At 37.3% G+C, this 19,954-nt stretch overlaps 1 protein-coding gene across 2 annotated transcripts in view; it reads left to right on the top strand.

Annotated features, from left to right (window-relative positions):
* The window catches only part of RASAL2 (RAS protein activator like 2), a 381,092-nt gene that overhangs the window by 208,879 nt on the left and 152,259 nt on the right, over positions 1 to 19,954 (top strand). For both annotated transcript variants that reach the window (XM_011981450.1, XM_011981451.1), the window contains exon 3: positions 9,392 to 9,518. In XM_011981450.1, coding sequence (XP_011836840.1) covers positions 9,392 to 9,518 — 127 coding nt within the window. The remainder of the gene's footprint in view (positions 1 to 9,391; positions 9,519 to 19,954) is intronic.

Consider the following 19,954-nt stretch of genomic DNA (forward strand, 5'->3'; position numbering starts at 1 on the left):
TCCTTTCTTTCTATGATATATCTACCCAGAACATGCAGCTTAATTCTTTATTTTTCTAAAACTAATAAAAAGAGGAGAAAAATAATTGATGGGGTGCTTTTCCACAGTTGAATACGTGATTCCATCTTTATTTATTGAGCACCTATCATTATGTGTAGTATTGTAGTCACAAAGATGCAGTTTTGTTGTGACATACTGAGGTAAAATAAAGTTAAAACCATTTGAAATTAGATAGCAGTGATAATTGCACAACATTGTGAACGTACTAAATGCCGATGAATTATTCACTTTAAAATAGTACATTTTATGTTATATAAATTTTGCTTCAGTAAGTTTATTTTTATTTTTTGTTTGTTTGTTTGTTTTTTGTTTTTGAGACAGAGTCTCACTGTGTCATCCAGGCTGGAGTGCAGTGGCGCAATCTCAGCTCACTGCAGGCTCCGCCACCCGGGTTCACTCCATTCTCCTGCCTCAGCCTCCCAAGCAGCTGGGACTACAGGCGCCCGCCACCACACTTGGCTAATTTTTTTGTGTTTTTAGTAGAGATGAGGTTTCACCATGTTAGCCAGGATGGTCTTGATCTCCTGACCTTGTGATCCACCCACCTCGGCCTCCCAAAGTGCTGGGATTATAGGTGTGAGCCACCGTACCCAGCCAAGTTTATTTTTTAATTGTAATATAACCATAAGAGATTAACTGAGATATGGCCTAGGATGGATTACAGTATGGAGTGGAGAATGCCAATACATGTGTTTTACAGAGAAATTTATGCTTGGGCTGTATCTTAAGGGACAAATAGGGGCTCATGAGGAGAAAAAGAAGGGAAGGGCGTTCGGAGTGTGTATAATGATACCAAGTCAAGACACATATGTCTCTTTGGCAAACTGCAAAACATTCAGAGTTCATGAAACATAGTTTGCAAGAGGAAAAGTGATAGCTAGCAGGAACTAGGTAATGAAGAACCTTGAAGGCTATGATGAGGAATTAGGATTTTATTCCGGAAATGATCTGGACCAGGGAAAGGGTATTTAGCAAGGTAATAACATCATCAGATTTGCTTCTTAGAGAAGTAACTCTGTTGATTATATGGAAAATGAAGTGAAAGGGTTTAGAACCAAATAGATGAGTTACAAGATTGTTGCAGTAGACCAGGTGAGGAATAATGAAGGGATAAATTTACAAAACAGTTTACAAAAACAGTTTAATGCCCTCAGACAGGTGTTTATGTTCTGCCATTATTATATGGGGAAAATTGAATTAAATCTCTAGGAAAAGAAAATGTAAAGCCATTGCTTTACATTGCTTTACTTGAATAAGTTTAACTTTCTGTTAATTTCATTACATGAAAAGATTATAAATCCATTTTTTGTGTAGGGACCAGAATATGCTGTCACCCTTCTACCTTTCACCCACACTTAAGAATTATAAAGAATGTGGGATGGGCGTGGTGGCTCACGCCTGCAATCCCAGCACTTTGGGAGGCCAAGGCAGGCAGATCACGAGGTCAGGAGTTTGAGACCAGCCTGACCAATATGGTGATACCCTTTCTCTACTAAAAATACAAAAATTAGCTGGGCGTGGTGTCGGGTGCCTGTAATCCCAGCTACTCGGGAGGCTGAGGCAGGAGAAATCCTTTGAACTCGGGAGGTGGAGGTTGCAGTGAGTTGAGATCGCACCATTGCACTCCATCCTGGGCAACTGGGTGAGACTTTGTCTCAAAAAAAAAACCCCCAAAATTTATAAAGAATTTAACTCTTATCCTTGGACTTTTGCATTGAATAATTTAGAATTTCTTAAAATGAGTTTAAGGAATTTCCTGCTAAAATTACCTAAAAAGGTGATTTTAAGCTTTAATCACATCATCATGGGGGTGTTTATTGCTGTGTTAAAAAGATTAATTAAAAGAATTCTGTAAGGATTTAAACTGATCCTTAGCCAGGCACTGCTGGAATGTGGGAGGATTATATTAGTCTAGTATCACTTATGTATTAAGTTAGTGTGTGGGATCTTTTAATGCTTTCTCTTAACTCTACATGTTTCTTGTCAGAACTGGGGAAAAGTCTATTTGAGGAGTATACATGGGAAGAGTGTTAAATATTCCAATTACCAATCTGGGAATGTAGCAGAAGGGTAGATTGGGGCAGAATGCTGAAAGAGAAGCTTGCTGGGAGTGTCACCTTGAGAAATAACTTATTGGTTCAGTAAACTGCTTCATGCAAATTGTGCCAAATAGACATTGCTTATGTGCTATGAAATATACTTCTTTGCCTGGGTGCCAGGAAAGGCTCCGACTGGCTTGATACCAACCCAGTTCAAAGAGGGCACAGGAGGTCATTTGACTTTCATTTTGCTTGCAAGAGATGAGACCAAGTAACTTGAGATTAAGGAGTTGAGGGAAATGATAGAGAAGACAAACATGAACCCCTCTGAGGTACAGCCATTATAAAAAATACAAAAGAAACCTGAATTTATGAGTTTATTTCTTTTGGCAATAACAGTCTATTAGGCAGGGTACATTCGACTCCATTTTTCTTAATGCAAACTCTACTTTCTATATTTGGAATGTTTAAGGCTGGATTCTAGTGTATAGGCAGCAGGGCATTTAAAATGACACTTTTAAATATTTTAAAACATTTTTCTTTTGAAAGTGTTTACACTCAGATATGTTGATGAAAATATCAGTCTTTGTGCAAATAGCTAAAAATTAACTGTTGTTTATTCTGGGGTGAGCTACCTATGGCATATTTCATTCAAAACCACTTTTAAATTATTCAATAGATATATAATATGCCCTTATATGTTATTCACTATGTTAGGAGTTACAAAGAACAAGACAGATCTTCTTTCCTCTTTCTCCGCATAACAAATTTAGTGGTAAAAATAAGACAATTTTAAAGTGACATTTGATAAATAACACAAGTAAATGGATAGAATAAGAGAAAGAAATCCATTTATTATAAAAAGAACCTTGGCCTAACTAAATATGTCATTAAGGTGCCACTGGCAATGGGGAATTACCAAAGGAAAGCTTAATAAAAGAAGCAATTTGATCAAAGTTAGGTGTTATAAATATTAATCTGTAGGATGTATTGGAAGAGCAAGACACAGGAAAGAGAACAATTGGGAGACTGCTATTCCTCAAATCTAAAAGCTTGAGTGTCTTCTCAGTGCTCCCCATGCATGGTCTGGTATTTCACCCCTCCTAACATGTTCGTAATATATTTTGGTGTTCTATCCCTTTTCTCCCTCTTAAGAGGCTCTAGCCAAATTGGCCTACTCCCTATTCCAAAACAAAACAAAAAAGTCATATACTTACCAATTTCTTGGCTGATGTTATACTTTTTCCTTTGCCTAAAATGCCCCCCATCTCTACCTCTCATTGATTTATTTGTGAACTTTTTTAAGGTTTGGGGATTTACTGGTAAAGTACAAGTGGTTAACTTACATGGAATTAGTTGTATGAATGAATAATTATAATTTAACACAATAAGTGTAATGACAGAGAAAGATGTGTTACTGGAGAACTAAATGGAAGTGTACCTTAACCTTCCCTTAGGGGACTGATAGAGGAGGAAGATTCCTGGGAAAGGCAATGCCTATCCTAAGCCTCAGGATGAACAGGAGTTTACCTTACAGATGTAGAATAGAAAAGAAAGAGGGAAAGCATTTCAGGATAAGAGAACAACCTGAGCCATGGCACTGAACTACAAAACAGGGAATGTACTAAAAAACTGCAAGCAATTTGGTATTTCTAGAGTGAAGTCTAAAACTGAGCACAAAGACAAAGACAGTGGCCAGATGTAGAAAATCTGGTATACTGTATTAGGGAGCTTCCACTTTATAGGATAGTAGTTTTTAAACCCTTTTTTAAACAGAAGGACACTTTCTTTGTGGAAAAGCTTATGCAGAAGCCCTGTACAACAGATATACTGAAAATGATGTTCAGGTTGAAGCAGAGATACTCCCCCCTACCCCCACATACTTCCATACACAAACACACCACCACTTCTTTGAAAACCACTACTAGAGGCAAAGAACTGCTGAAGGGCTTTAAACCTCAGAATGACATGATCATACTTGCATTTTGGAACTATTATGATAACTATGTAAAGGATAGGTTTAAGGAGCAGAAGGTCCCAGGCAGATACCAGTGAAGAAACTCTTGCAGGAGTTTGGTTAAGAGATAAATAGAGGCTTTTGGAACCAGCGATGACAGAATGACTGGTACAAGACTGGCCCTCCCACTGTAAAAAACAAAAAATAGGACACCACCCCCTCTCTATCTATCGATCCATCCATCCATCCATCCATCGAAAGAGAGCATGTGCGTGCAAGCACAGCTATTTTCAGGCATTGGACAATAGGCAGCCACTGTGGTGGTCACCATTGCCCAGGTGTCTGCTGCGTACTATTTCCCAGCTGTGGTGCTGTAATCTGGAGGCCAGGTCAGCCAGAGTACAGTAGACTCACTGAGCTAAGGAGGCACAGAACAGAATTTTGCATCTGAAAGGCCTGGAACCTGCTGGGTAGGATACCAGTCTTTGGCCAAGGGCTGGAGTGCACATATCGAGGGAAAGACTACATAGGTTTTCCAGAGAGAAACTGAAGTATTGAAAACGGAATAAAGATACTAGTGGTCATGCTGAGCAATGACAGAGATCTGACCCTGCCAGTGAGAAATCTGTTTAAAACCTGACCACTGAATCCAGCTGAGATACCGGAAAGATCATATCTCAAAGTTGTGGAAATTGAGGTTTATTAAAGCCAAATGATTTATTTATACCCTCACACCTAGTACTGGTAGCCAGGGACTAATAAGTGAATAATCAGAATTGGAGATACAGAGTATAGATCAGTGGTTCTCAACTTTGCATGTCTAGAATGTCTGGAGTGGTCTAAGCATTGGCATATTTTTTTCTCCTAAAAAAAAAAATGAAAACAGGATACATGTGCAGAACATGCAGGTTTGTTACATAGGTACATGTGTGCCATGGTGGTTTGCTGCACCTATTGACCCGTCCTCTAAGTTCCCTCTCATCACCCCTAACCCCCCAACAGGCTGTGGTGTCTGTTGTTCACCTCTCTGTGTCCGTCATTGTTCAACTCCCATTTATGAGTGAGAACAGCATTGGTATTTTTTAAAGTTCCCATAGATAATTATAAGTTGCAGCCAAGGTTGGGAACATCTGTTATACATGACGCTTTGAGATGCTTATCCATGACAGGAAGGAGAGAAAACAACACCTTAAGGCAGTGGTTCGCAACCTTAGTGAGCATCAGAATCAGTTGGAGGCTTGTTAAAACACAGATTGCCCAGCTCTACCCTGAGTTTCTGATGCAGTAGGTCTGGGTTGGGGAGTGAGAATGTGGTTTTCTAACAAGTTCCTGGGTTATGCTGTTGCTGCTGGTACCTAGACCACTTGTTTTGAGAACCAGTGCCTTAAGGAAATAAGAAAGTTGAGGAATTTTTTTTCTTTAAAGTACTGAAAAGTCCTCTTAAGCACATAGTAGTCCTGAGCATCTTTTTAGCATTCTTTAGGAAAAGAAATAAGAGCTTTCTGACGCTAGTTAGCATAATCTTGATTTCTTGTACTTGACTATTTGTTTAATCTGTATGAGTTCAGATTGAAATCAACATTAATTTCCATACAATTCTAAACAATATGAAAGGCAGTTTTACAGAAAATAAGTGTGTGTGTGTGCGTGTGTGTGTGTAAAATATGTGCCACATTACTTTTTGATTTTCATGAATGGTTTGGAATTAACAAAGAGGACAGGGAGCCAGAGATCTAGTCTGGCTTTGTTATTAACACATCTTAGATACCTGAGATGTCATTTACTCCTTTTATACTTTCTTCCTCTAAAATGGAATGAAATTAAAGTGCTTGATTTTTGTTTGTTTGTTTTCGAGAGACAGGGTCTCACTCTGTCACGCAGGCTGGAGTACAGTAATGTGTTCATAGCTCATGGCAGCCTTTGATTCCTGTGCCTAAGTGATCCTCTTGCCTCAGCCTCCCGAGTAGCTGGGACTACAGGTGCATGCCACTACAACTGGCTAATTTTTATTTTTTATTTTTTTAGAGATGGGGATCTCACTTTGTTGCCCAGGGTCTTGAACTTTTGGCCTCAAGAGATTCTCCCACCTCAGCCTCCCAAAGTGCTGGGATTACAGGTGGGAGCCCCACTGTACCTGGCCTTGATTTTTTTTTTTTTTTTGGAGACAGAGTTCTGCTCTTGTTGCCCAGGCAGGAGTGCAGTGGCGCAGTCTCAGCTCATTGTATCCTCCACCTCGCAGGTTCAAGCAGTTCTCCTGCCTCAGCCTCCCAAGTAGCTGGGATTACAGGCATGCACCACCACACCCAACTGATTTTTTTTGTATTTAGTAGAGACAGAGTTTCACCATGTTGGTCAGGCTGATCTTGAACTCTTGACCTCTGGTGATCCACCCACCTCGGCCTCCCAAAGTGCTGGGAGGCTGAGGCAGGAGAATCGCTTGAACTCGGGAGGCGGAGGTTGCAGTGAGCCGAGATCGCGCCATTGCACTCCAGCCTGAGTAACAAGAGCAAGACTCCGTCTCAAAAAAAAAAAAAAAAAATTTTTAAGAAATACAGTTTAGGCCGGAAGCAGTGGCTCACGCCTGTAGTCCCAGCACTTTGGGAGACCGAGGCAGGTGGATCACAAGGTCAGGAGATCGAGACCATCCTGGCTAACATGGTGAAACCCCATCTATACTAAAAAATACAAAAAATTAGCCGGGCGTGGTGGCAGGCGCCTGTAGTCCCAGCTACTCGGGAGGCTGAGGCAGGAGAATGGCGTGAACCCAGGAGGTGGAGCTTGCAGTGAGCCGAGATCACACCACTGCACTCCAGCCTGGGCGACACAGCAAGACCCTGTCTCAAAAAAAAAAAAATGCAGTTTAGAATAAAGGTTACATTATGTTCTTTGTATCCTGAATGAGGAGTAAAATGCCCTAACCTTTAAGAGTGATACTTTGAATACAACCTTTTATCATATTTTAAGTTTTAATACTGGGAAATAAAGTATCTACATTAAAACTTTGAGAAAATAATTGAATGAATTTTAGGCCCAAATAAAAGTTTGATATATTGTATTTATTCTCTCCTTTGATATAGCAGAGACAAAGTTTGTCCTCATAGAAGTCATTTTTACTTTTTCTGGATATGGCCTTCATAAATTTGCATAGAAAAAATATTTTCTCCTAAAACGCCATAAGAAACTACTACTTTTTTTCTGCATGGTTTAGGCCTTTATTATTTAAGATAATAGGCATTTTTAGAACTATTATCAAATAGTTATGTTTATTTAGATTCAACTATTTCTTCAAAGAACCAGACTATTTTTTCCAAATTTACTCTCATTCTTCTGACTTTTAAGGCAGATACAGGATATGTTTTGCCTTTTTTAATAGGAGATAGTCATTTAAACCTATCAGTGATACTCTTTTAATTATTTAAGTAGAGATAATAAAATTTCCATCCTGTAAGGGACAGATGACTTAGATTACTGTTTGTGAAGTTTTGTATTACAGAGTACTTTTGGAAGAGTTCATGTCTTTATTGATGCTATTTTTTGGCCTTGGCTTATTTTTGTAATTTTTTATTTCTTCTGCCCTTCAATTTCTCAATGTGCAAAGAATAACCATAGTTATGGTAATAAGGAAATGGGAGAACTGGGGGTCCTATAAGGAGTATGAAAATTTTAAATGCTTATGGAGGCATTAGGAATTTGCTCCTCGGATTCTCAGTAACAGAGAGAGAGTTTTCCTTGCCATCATCTCCTTGACCCGAGTCACAGGAGTTGGATTACGGAAGCAAAGCAGAAGGCATGTACACTTAAGCCTACACCTGTCCTACTTTTGCTGGATCCATTGATGTGATACATGTCCATTATAATCATTTGGAGAAATAAATCATTCATTCCCCATCTCTTAAAAGGAGATAATAATAATGTCTCCTTCATAATGTCACACACATAAATTCATTAGACTTGCACATGTAATAACTCAGTGTTTCATTATTGAAATGTATTGAAAACAGTATTAGAGCCATAATAAATTAGGAATTGTGATTAATTATGACATACTTTGCCAAACTATTTAGGATGTTACAATTCTTAATTCTGACAAAAGCTACTAGTAAAATTTCATTACTGAATACTTAGCATTACCAGAAAAAGAAAAACCCAAAAACCAAAAAAAACCACAACTTTGAACCATCCCATTACTCTACAATGATAACCTGCTTTGTAAGTTTTAAAATAGTTATTGGCATTAGAGATTTTTTTTGTTACTATTCATAGTTCTCATTCCACATATGCAAATAACCTCTTGATATGTTTCTGAAATTATGTCAGAAAAAATGTTTATTAGGATTATAAAAACAATCTTACCTTTGGAAGAAATATGCCATTTTATGTTGGTATCTATATAAGTTTCCACTAAAAATGTGATTTATTAACTATGTATAAGTGCTCAATTCTAAAATTGAAGGAAATTTGGGTGATTTTACTACCTTTAATGAAATCTTTTAAGATAATTTTGAGACACACCAACATGGCACATGTATACATATGTAACAAACCTGTATGTTGTGCACATGTACCCCAGAACTTAAAGTATAATAAAAATAAAAGAAAAAAAGGTAATTTTGAGGCTAAATCTTTCTGATCAACTTTTATTTCCATTTATTTTATTAAACATTGGGCAAAATTGGAGCTTGTGAACCAGTTTCTGATATAGAAGGACCTTTTATTTGTGTGGGTGTTTTGTTTTCTGAGCTCCAGGAGCAAGTACACACCTGGATATGATTTGTACATACTTCATGTTTGCTAATTTACATACTCACCTTTCCTGATGTTTCAGTTTTCTTTTTCTTTCTTTTTTTTTTTTTTTTTTTGAGATGCAGTCTTGCTGTGTCGCCAGGCTGGACTGCAGTGGTGCGATCTTGGCTTACTGCAACCTCTGCCTCCCAGGTTCAAGCAATTCTCCTGCCTCAGCCTCCAAAGTAGCTGGGACTGAAGGTGGGCACCACCATGCCTAGCTAATTTTTGTATTTTTAGTAGAGACGGGGTTTCACCATGTTGGCCAGGATGATTTCGATCTTTTGACCTCGTTATCCACCCACCTTGGCCTCCCAAAGTGCTGGGATTACAGGCGTGAGCCACTGCACTCGGCCCAGTTTTCTTTTTAAAGGAAAACTTCCTGTGAAGGGGTTGGTAATACCTTACCATTGTATATACTTTATTTCTATATTTCTCTTACCTTACTCTTTGTTACACACTCCTGTGTTCATTGACTAAAACCATTATTCAATCAGAAGGTAGTTATGGTGAGTTCACTATTAAGTTTCATCTTTTGCTTTTGATTAACTAGATACCTGTGGAAGGGGGACAGGAGCAGCAGACAGATTCCACCAAAGGGCGATGCCTGAGGAGAACTGTCAGCGTCCCTTCCGAGGGTCAGTTTCCTGAGTACCCACCAGAGGGCGCCACTAAACTGGGTAAGCTACTGTGAAAAGGAAATAAATTCCTAGCCTTTATCCCTTAATTTATGGACTTGTTACTGAGTAAAACAGAACATCCTGCATTTCCTGTTAAGTGCGTTGAAATCAATGGCACATTAAGCGAGAGTTAGAGGTCAATAGAGAGTTCTGTTCTTTATAACCAACTGATAGCAAAGTTATTTTAAGGAGGTAGACTTTATGTGAGCACTAGTAAGCTTGCTGTTTAGTCCTAGGCAGATGGGATAATGTGTTGCTTCTGGGTTTATTGCTCAGCTGTAGATTTTGAGAGAGTATTTGGTGATCTTGTTGAAGCACTGAGGTTCATAAGGGAGCAGTATGTGTTGGAACTTAGTTTTAAGTGGTTTAGGTGTATCTTGTTCAGATAGCTACTGGTGTTATCTTGTACAATGTAATATTAGATCAGGCTAATTCAGCTAAGTTAATCTTGCATGTCTCACAAAAGTCATATGCTGGACTATGGCTGGAGTGGGTGACAAAAGGGAGAAACCCTACTTCCATTTTTCCAGTAAGGTTACTAAAGAAACCTTACTTTCATTGTTATATACTAAAGGAGTTAATGTCAATATCAAAGCAGCTAGCTCTTCCCTCATTCCCTATCACATGTATTCTGTTAACTGTTTTCATTTTTAATAATGGATATTTAAATAATCAGGCTGGTCAGGTAATTTTAAAAGAATATAAGTAAGATTAAATAGAATAATGAAGGAATTTGAAAGGTAGGAATTGTTTTGGTGCTTTATATTGTTGTGTTATTATTTGCTTAGTGAACCTTAGACTTTTGACATTTGATAAGTAGGTAGAATCATTTATTGTCTCTATGGTGATCAGTATGGATAATTCTATAATTTTGGTTATGTTTTCTAAAATCAGGGTTTGGTTTGGGATTTTGAAGGGAATTGCCTTTTTCTTCATTTCTAAGTGGTACCCAGAACTTTTGGCTGGAATTTGAATCCTTTTGGGCAGAATTTGAATCTTTTATTTTTCTTTTTATTGTATAATAGTTGCTGTTTTCTTAGAAATTAGTTGAGTTAGCAAGCACTTTTTTCCAAGGAGCCACCTTGGAGAAGTCAGATTTTTCTCTCATCTTATTTCCACTGTACTTCTTTAACATATGTTGAAACCAGTTTAGGTGTGGGCCTAAATTCTACTAAAAACCTGTCTGGGTGTAACCATTTTATAGCCTGTTTATATTTCACATGCAACTTCTATGTAAATGGAACTGGCTTAGAGTCACCTTCTTTCAGTTCCTTTGCTTTCATTATTTGCAGTGATATGTTGACTGTTGTCTTTTTTTCTTTTTTTTTTTGAGACGGAGTCTTGCTCCGTTGCTCAGGCTGGAGTGCAATGGCGCGATCTTGGCTCACTGCAGCCTCCATCTACTTGGTTCAAGCAATTCTTCTGCCTCAGCCTCCCGAGTAGCTGGGACTACAGGCATGCACCGTCATGCCCGGGTAATTTTTGTATATTTAATAGAGACGGGGTTTCACCATGTTTGCCAGGCTTGTTTCGAGCTCCCGACCACTGATGATTTGCCTGCCTTGGCTTCCCAAAGTGCTGGGAATAAAGCGTGAGCCACCGTGCCCAGCCTGACCATTGTCTTTACTAGTTCTCTAGGAACCTTTTGCTCTTCGATCTTTGACCCATAAAAGTCAATAGATTTTGAGGAAGTACAACTATAGTCTAAAGAATTATTATAATGTTATAGAAGAGGGAACTATATAGGAAATTGTTAAATATCTACAGTGTTCGAGGTACTGGCTCCAAAGACAAACTAAGATAAGGTGACAGAGGTGTCTGGTCTAGAGCCAGTCCTTATCTTTTGTGCTTAACAAGAAGTCTAGTAGCCATTCTGACTCATGACAGTCCATGATTGTTTTCAGAGCAAATGTCCTAAATTTGCACTAAAGGCTATCGTCATAAATATTATAGGGAAAAACACTACTTCTAGAGCCATTCTTGCTTATATGCCAGTCTAATCTTGAATTAGGTAATTGTTCTTTTTTTTATTATTATTGCCAAGTGATTTGTCTTTAGCCAAAATTTCTGCTGTCAAGTATTTCATTGAATAATTGCTGTATATGTAACATTCTATGCCAGTCGCGAAGAGTGAAAAGAGATATAAGACTTCTGCTCTTAGAACATTTTTTATGTAGTTAGCAAGATAGGATGAATACACATAGAAACTAGAATGTAAGTTAGTGTACAAAAATTGATTGTATTTCTATATACTAGCAATAAACAGGAAATGAAAAACTTTAAATATCCTGTTTATTATAGCATCATAACAAATTCCTAGGGGAAAAGATCTAATAAGAGATGTGAAAGACTTCTACATAAAGAACTTTAAAATATAAAAGAAAAAAAGATTTAAATAAATTGAGGGCTATATAACCATGATGATGGTTTAGAGGACTTAATATAATGTCGGTTCTCTTTAAGATCAAAATTTCAATGAATTTCAAAATTTCTGTACCCCAACCTTACCACCACATACACATACAAAATTGGCAAGTTGATTCTAAAATTCATCTTGAAATGCCATAGACCAAGTATAGACACAGTAGAAGAAAACAAGGTGAGAAGACTTAATCTACTAGTATCAAGATCTATTTTAAAAGTATAATAGGCCAGGCATGGTGGCTCACGCCTGTAATCCCAGCACTTTGGGAGGCCGAGGTGGGCAGATCACGAGGTCAGGAGTTCAAGACCAGCCTGGTCAATATGGTGAAACCTTGTCTCTACTAAAAATACAAAAAATTAGCCAGGCGTGGTGGCAGGTGCTTGTAGTCCCAGCTACTCAGGAGGCTGAGGCAGGAGAATGGCATGAACCCAGGAGGCGGAGCTTGCAGTGAGCCGAGATTGCACCACTGCATTCCAGCCTGTGAGACAGAGCGCGACTCTGTCTCAAAATAAAAAATAAAAAATAAAATAAAACTTGTAGAAATAACGTAGGATATTTTCATGATCTTGGATAAAGAAAGATTTCTTAAGTCAGGAGTGTCCAATCTTTTGGCTTCCCTGGGCCACATCAGAAGAAGAATTGTCTTGGGTCACACCCAAAATGCACTAACACTAACAATAGCTGATGAGCTAAAAAAAAAAAAGGTTTGTGCGAAAATCTCATAATGTTTTAAGAAAGTGTAAGAATTTTGTTGGACTGCATTCAAAATCATCCTGGGCTGCATGGAGCCCATGGACCGTGGCTTGGACAAATTTGTCTTAAACAATACAAAAAACGCTATTCATAATGGAAATAATTGATACATTGGACTATATTAAGATTAAGAATTCTATCAATCAATACATCGTTAAGAGAGTGAAAAGGCAAACCACAGAGGAGAATAATATATTTGCAACACCTGTAATGAACAAAGGGCTTTTATCTAGTATATATAAATGCTTCCTCATAGAGAATGAGCAAGAGGCTTAAACAGATATTTTAATGAACAGTTCACTGAAGAACAGACACAAAATAGTACATACTGTTTGATTCCATTTATATGAAGTTCCAAAACAGTTAAAACTAATCTATGGTATTAGATATTAGGATGGTGGTTACTTTTGAGGAGGAGGCACGAATAGTGATTGGGAGGAATATAAAGGTGGGTTCTGGAGTGCCAGTAGTGTTCTATTTGTTGACTTGGGTAGGAATTACACAAATGTGTTCACTTTGTGATAATTCATTGAGCATATGTGTGTTATACTTAAAGAAAATTTTAAAAAGATGAAGAAAAACAAGCTAAATTGTGCTGTCACATACGTGGTCTATACTATTACAAGGTACATAGTAAGGATGATTAAGAACTGCATAGCCAACTCTGTTGTATGCTACCAAAAGAGCCACTAAGATGAGGACTAACGAAAATAATTAGGCCAGGTATGATGGCTCACACCTATAATCCCAGCACTTTGGGAGGCTGAAGCCAGAGGATCACTTAAATCTAGGAGTATGAGACCAGCCTAGACAACACAGTGAGACCCTATCTCTACAAAAGAAAAAAATTAGCCAGGTATGGTGGCATACATCTGTAATCTCAGCTACTCTGAAGGCTGATGTGGGAGGATCTCTTGAGCCTGGGAGGTTGAGCCTACAGTGAGCTGAGATCACACCACTGCACTCTAGCCTGGGCAACAGAGTGAGACCTTGTCTCAAAAATAAAACAAAACAAAAACCACACATTTGATTTAGTGACATTAAGGTTCTTGGTAAGATTAGGAGCTGCAGTTTTAATGGTATGTGGCAGCAGAAGCCCTACTGAAATGGGTTTCAAAGACAGTGTGATAAGGAAATCAAAACAGCAAATGAAGACAGCTCTTTTTAAACATTTGCCTATGGAAAAACTGAAAGCCTTTCCTCTTAGATCTGGAATATGACAAAGATGCGCACTTTTACCACTCTTATTCATTATAGTACTGGAAGTCCTAGCTAGAGCAATCAGACAAGAGAAGGAAATAAAGGGCAACCAAATTAGAAAGGAAGAAGCCAACTTATCCTTGTTTGCAGATGATAAGATCTTGTATTTGGAAAAACCTAAAGACTCCACCAAAAAGCTATTAGGACTGATAAACAAAGTCAGTAAAGTTGCAGGATACAAAATCAGCATACAAAAATCAGTGGCATTTCTGTGTGTCAACAGAGGAAAGATGAAAATCCAAAATTTTGGTTCCAAATAAGCAAATTGAGACAAATGTGTATGGTGAAAAAGAAGGGAATACTTAAGCACAGAATTTACTTCTTATTGACAAGAGTTCTCAGACTGTTGCATTCAGCAGTTTACAGGTTACCAAGGAGACTAAAGTTGACATAGATTTTGATTCATCAAATTTTTTTCCACTGAAAATGAGATGTTTTCTTAAGGCACGTGTGCATCATGTCTAAAGTACCCACTTCCAGATTTAGAAAACCTAGGAAAAAACTATTTTCTCCAGGTAACAGTATCCAGGTTTTAATTTATTCATCAAAAGATTATCTAAATTCAAATGATACAAAGCATGGCTTGCTGAATTTTCAAAAGGAAATTATTTCTTCGGGTAGTAGGGTTCTTTGTATACAAATAATACTGGAAGGCATATTAGTTGACCGTGTGAACTAGAATTAGTAAATAGTCATTTTCAATGTCAATGTAACCTACAAATTCAACTTTTTTTAAAAAAACCAAAGCTATGAAATATCTTGCTAGAACTCTGAGAAAGGGGAAAAGTGAAAGCTGAAGAGTGGACATTTTTGTGAACTGTGCATTTACGGAAGAAAATTCATCTCTGCTACTGCATATTGCTTACTGCTTGGCTGGTATATAGTACAAGGTGAATCGGGAACTCCCTCCAGTCTTTTTGTTGTATTTCTTTGACATTCCTGTAAAGTTCATGTTTTCATGCCCAAATGGGCAAACTGCAGTATGAACCTGAAATGAACAAGGATACTTGTTTGCATGTAACATCATAAACATGATCATAAAGCTGATTTAATTAGAAAATGCCAAACATTCATAAGTCCAAGGCTTTCTCAGTTCTCAAGTAGAAAGTTCGGATTGAACTGGTAAATTCAAAACCGAACGTCTAGTAACTCAAGGCTGCAGAGATCTCATGCCTCTATTTTAATATATTATGATAGAATATTAAAGTTATCCCATGATCTTACTTACAGAATGTCTGGATTTTTATGAAAACTGTGCCTATGATAGTAAATTTGTTTTATTATCCTAGAGACCTCCAAAACCCATAAACATTTGATAAATATATTTAAAATTCTAATTTAACATAGTATGCCTCTGATATATTCTAGCAAGCCTTAGGAAATAATGTATCGAAAGTCTTTTAGAGTCAAAGCTAGCTATCTAAAATTTTTATGTTTATATACATAAAGACTAAAAAAGATATTAAGTTGGAAAACTCTGAGGAAAAGCCAACCTTTTACTTTGTACCATCTTTTCCTAAGTTTATAGACCTCTAAGTGACTAAAAACTTGAGAAAACTTTGAAGAAAAGTAATATTAAAGTAGAATATGTTCTCTAGAGTATTTATAAAAATATTATAAAGGTTAAAGCTTTTGATCAAAATTAATAAAGGATATTGATTATTCAAACATTAGCTGGGTTTTTTTTTTGTTTTGCTTTGTTTTGTTTTTGAGACAGTGTCTCACTCTGTTGCCCAGGCTAGATTACAGTGGTGTGGTGTAATCATGACTCCCAGGCTCAACTGATTCTCCCACCTCCACCTGCCAAGTAACTGGTACTATAGGCACTCACCACCATGCCTGGCTTTTTTTTTTTTTTTTTTTTAATTTATTGTAGAGACAGTCACTATGTTGCTCAGGCTGGGAAACCTTGGTTTTAACCCTGGCCCTTTCTGTTAAATTAGCCTTAGTTCTAACTTTGTTTGTAAATTAGTAAGGACTCTGTTTTTATTCCCAAGACATTGTTAAAAATATCTAGATAATTTATGAAATATTTTCAAGATGCTAGAATCTTCTATGAAACTACTGGATGGTAATAGCATTGGCAGATGGGATATGTGAGTAATGAAGATTTAATATTATAAGAGATTTATCCTTCCCTTCTAAAAATAGGGTAAAAATACTGATAAAAAATATCTGTGTATGGTAGTACTCAATATTTAGATTGGCTGTTAAATTAATGTGTATATTTACTTAACCAACAGAAGCAGACCTTGAACTTTCTGGTGATATATTAATACATATAAACGATCAAAATCTTTATAAAAATAATATCCTGGTATTTCTAGCTTTGAAAGTTGGAGCTCAATGGATAATAGCAGCCAGTGATTTTCTTTGAAATTTCCTTAAAATGTCATGTCTTGTTCCTCTCCTGTAAAGTAAGATTATTTCACTACTATCTATAAGAAAGCTCACATTAAAACAGCTGCATAATATCTAGGCATTATATTTGTATTCCACATTAATAGATTGCAGTGATATGCAAGTAATTTGAGGAGAACTCAAATGAGCTCAAGAATTATCAGAATCATTATGAATAATTAAGCTAGAAAACCCTGGAAAAATGTTCCTCAAGGTTTTGGTTGAGTAGTTTTGGGTTTTCTTAAAAACCTTGAGTGACTATATATTTATTCTTTGAAACAAGATTCGGGAAGATGTACGTGGTAATACTGATGATAATATTCTGGAAGAATTGGCTTGATTATGGGATAAAATAGCCATCTGTTATAATGTGACATATGGAGTCCTAAAAATCAGTACACTATGCAAGTGGGGACAAAGTGGTTGGGGACACTACTCTCAAAAACATGGTAACACACAAAAAAAGATGAAACTAGGTTTCAAATACTATAATGAATATAACACTTTACCTTGAAAAAATCCAAAAGTTCTCAAACTAACCTAGTAAAATCAATTTTACTGTTTGATTTTATGAGCTAGATTTTGATTAGCAGTAACATTTTTTTCGATTGGGACTTCAGTTCTCAATTCCAAGTTGAGGTGCTAGACCACAATTCCTGCTGTAATTTGAAGTTTGGATTCCTAATTTGTTCTTTTATCGTCCATATTTTAGCACAGTAGAGATTTGTTAACTTCTGTGAAGGTGGCTCCAAAGCAGTGCAGCCACTTAATGGTTACGCAAACTGTTACCCTATTACCTGTCACTTGTTATCATCGATTTGTAGCTGTTTCATAAAATTTCCAGTAGATGGCAGTAAAGTTTCTTCAATAAAGGATTCCCTTTCTAATTTGTGGAAGTCATTTGTGTAGGCTATTGTTGTGGTTGCTGTTCTCAGTTTGTACAGTCAAGTTCTGTGGAAATGGGTGCCCAAGAAGACCAGAGTAGAGTACTCTAAAATGTGATACCCACGCTAGAGGCTCCTCTTAATCAGCCCTAAGGCCAAGTTAGTCTTAGTAAACCACTGTGGTGGTTGGAGAATCAGGTGGAAAGTAGGAATGATTTTTAGTTTCAGCCTGGACATCTGGAGGAGGTGAATGGCAGATTGAACGCAAGCATCTAATTATACTCCTCCCAGAAACTCCACCAAACCTAGTAAAGGTATTTTATTTTAAAGACATGATCCGTCAAGGATATGGAGAAAGAGAAAGAAGAAAACAGCCACACACACACACACACACACACACACACGCACACACACGCACACAAATTGAAAGCTGAAAAGCAAACAGAGTGTGGCAAATGACGTAGCTTACTTAAGAAAGCCAAATCTTAATCTGGCTATGAAGAAGGCCAAAAAGGAAGCTGACCTTTACCCTAGAATCTTCAAATAGCTCAGGAATTGAGCCAGACATATGTGGTAGCAGATCCTCATGTCTCCTCCTCTTCCCCATTCCACTGAACAACTTTCTTCCTACCTATACCTCCACCTTAGTATAAGACTCCAAGTGTACTCTTTGGAGGAAAAAAAAAAAAAAAAGCCCAAGGATCTTTGGATTGGGAGATACTAGGCAAAATTGAGAACAGGGCATTTTACCACATATGAGGGAATTAGGTGAATATGTGCACACTGAATAATGGGACTCCTCCACCTTTCTTCTCTCACTTGCCTTTACCCTACAGGCAGGAGATTAGTAGAATACTCCTTGGGGTATTTAGCCCAAGATGAAAGATTAAAGGATACCAACTTTCCCAAGACTAGTGGACATCTGAAGAGAAGCCTGAAGACTAGTGGACATCTGAAGAGAAGCCTGAAAGCGAGAGACTAGAGCATACAAAAAAGGAGGAGGAGAAGGAAGAAGAGGAGGAAGAAGAAGAAGAGGAAGAAGAAGAAGAAAAGAAAGAAAAAAGGAAAAAAGCAACATGGAGGTATAGAGACTAGGCAGGGGACAGAAAACTTTTAAAAAATGATTGATATCCTCAGAAAGATAGGATATTACATATATGAAACAAGAACAGAATGTTTTACAAAGTTGAGCTTTTGTCTATTAAAAAATTAGAATATAAAACTCAATAGAAGGGTTGGAAAATGGAATTGAGAAAATAGAAAGTAGAGAGAAAAAAAATAAATAATGAGAGTACCAGTCTAGGAAGCTGAACATCGAAACAACAATTCCAGAAAAAGGCAAAGAAAGGGAGCAAAACCGTAGCGAAATAATTTCAGGAAATTTCCCACCACTGAAAGATATGTGTTTCCAGATTGAAAGGGCTTACTGAGTTCCCATGACAAGGCACATTTCATGAAATTTTAAATTGTCTCTAATGACAAAGAAACAGTCTTACAAACCTGCAAAGAAAGGGAAATCGGAGTACATACAAAGGATCAGAAAGGCTTTGGACTTACAATAAGCAATATCGGAAGCTAGAGAACGATAAGGAATGCCCTCAAAATTCTGAAGGAAATTTTTTTCCAGTCCAGAATTGTATATTTAGCTATAAACCATTAGTCAAGTATGAGAATAGCATAAAGACATTTTCAGACATGCAAGACTTAAAAAAGGTTGCCTCCTACACATCGTTTTTCCTGAAGCTAATGAAAGATATGTTTTACTAAGAATGAGGACAGGAGATTCAGCACAGGGGAGAGAAAAAGGGAACTTTTAGTAGAATGCTAAAGACAGAACCAAGTTTAATAGCTCAGTACAAGATGTAGAATGAAGACAGCCAGTTCAGACTGGAGCAGCTGATAAGACTGTAGTGAGACTTTCCAAGAACACAAAATTGATAAATTAACTCAATCAATGGAAACAATAGGAAGCGCGTTTGTGGTTGAATTAACAATAAGCACATAGATATCTGAGCAAATGAATAATACAAGAGAACACTATAAGAGAAACAAAAAAGTAGTTCAAGGCAAAGAGAATACTTCTATAGCACCTTTTAACATTTTAGGCACTTTACAGATGTGAACTTTTTAATCCTTGTAAACCCAAGAGGTAGATAATGTTACAATGAATATTTTATGGGTAAGGAAACTGAGGCATAGAGCGGTGAAGTAACTTGCCTAAATAGCTAGACAGCCAATAAGTGGCAAAAATAGGATTTGAACCCTGGAAGTATGCTTTCAAGATCTATGCTCCTGACCACTATGCTACAGTCTACATAGGATTTACTCTGTGGCTGGAGTTTAAATAACATACATAGTCATAATATTGTTTGCCCTTACCAAAATTACTATGTAACTATATAGGGAGGGTGAGAGAATAGGAATATGTATGCACCTACTGGGATGGTGATAGAGGAGGAAAGATTCACATTCTGATCTTTCATAGTGGAAAGTCAATAGATAATGTGTAAAATAGAAAAAATTTAAAATATCGATAAAGCAGTGGCTCACACCTGTAATCCCAGCGCTATGGGAGGCCAAGGCAGGCAGATCACCTGAGGTCGGGAGTTTGAGACCAGCCTTACCAACATGGTGAAACCCCATCTCTACTAAAAATACAAAATTAGCCGGGTGTGGTGGTGCATACCTGTAATCCCAACTACTCAGAGGCTGAG

Source organism: Mandrillus leucophaeus, unplaced genomic scaffold, assembly GCF_000951045.1.
Source record: "Mandrillus leucophaeus isolate KB7577 unplaced genomic scaffold, Mleu.le_1.0 Scaffold226, whole genome shotgun sequence".
NCBI classification, from domain to species: Eukaryota; Metazoa; Chordata; class Mammalia; order Primates; family Cercopithecidae; genus Mandrillus; species Mandrillus leucophaeus.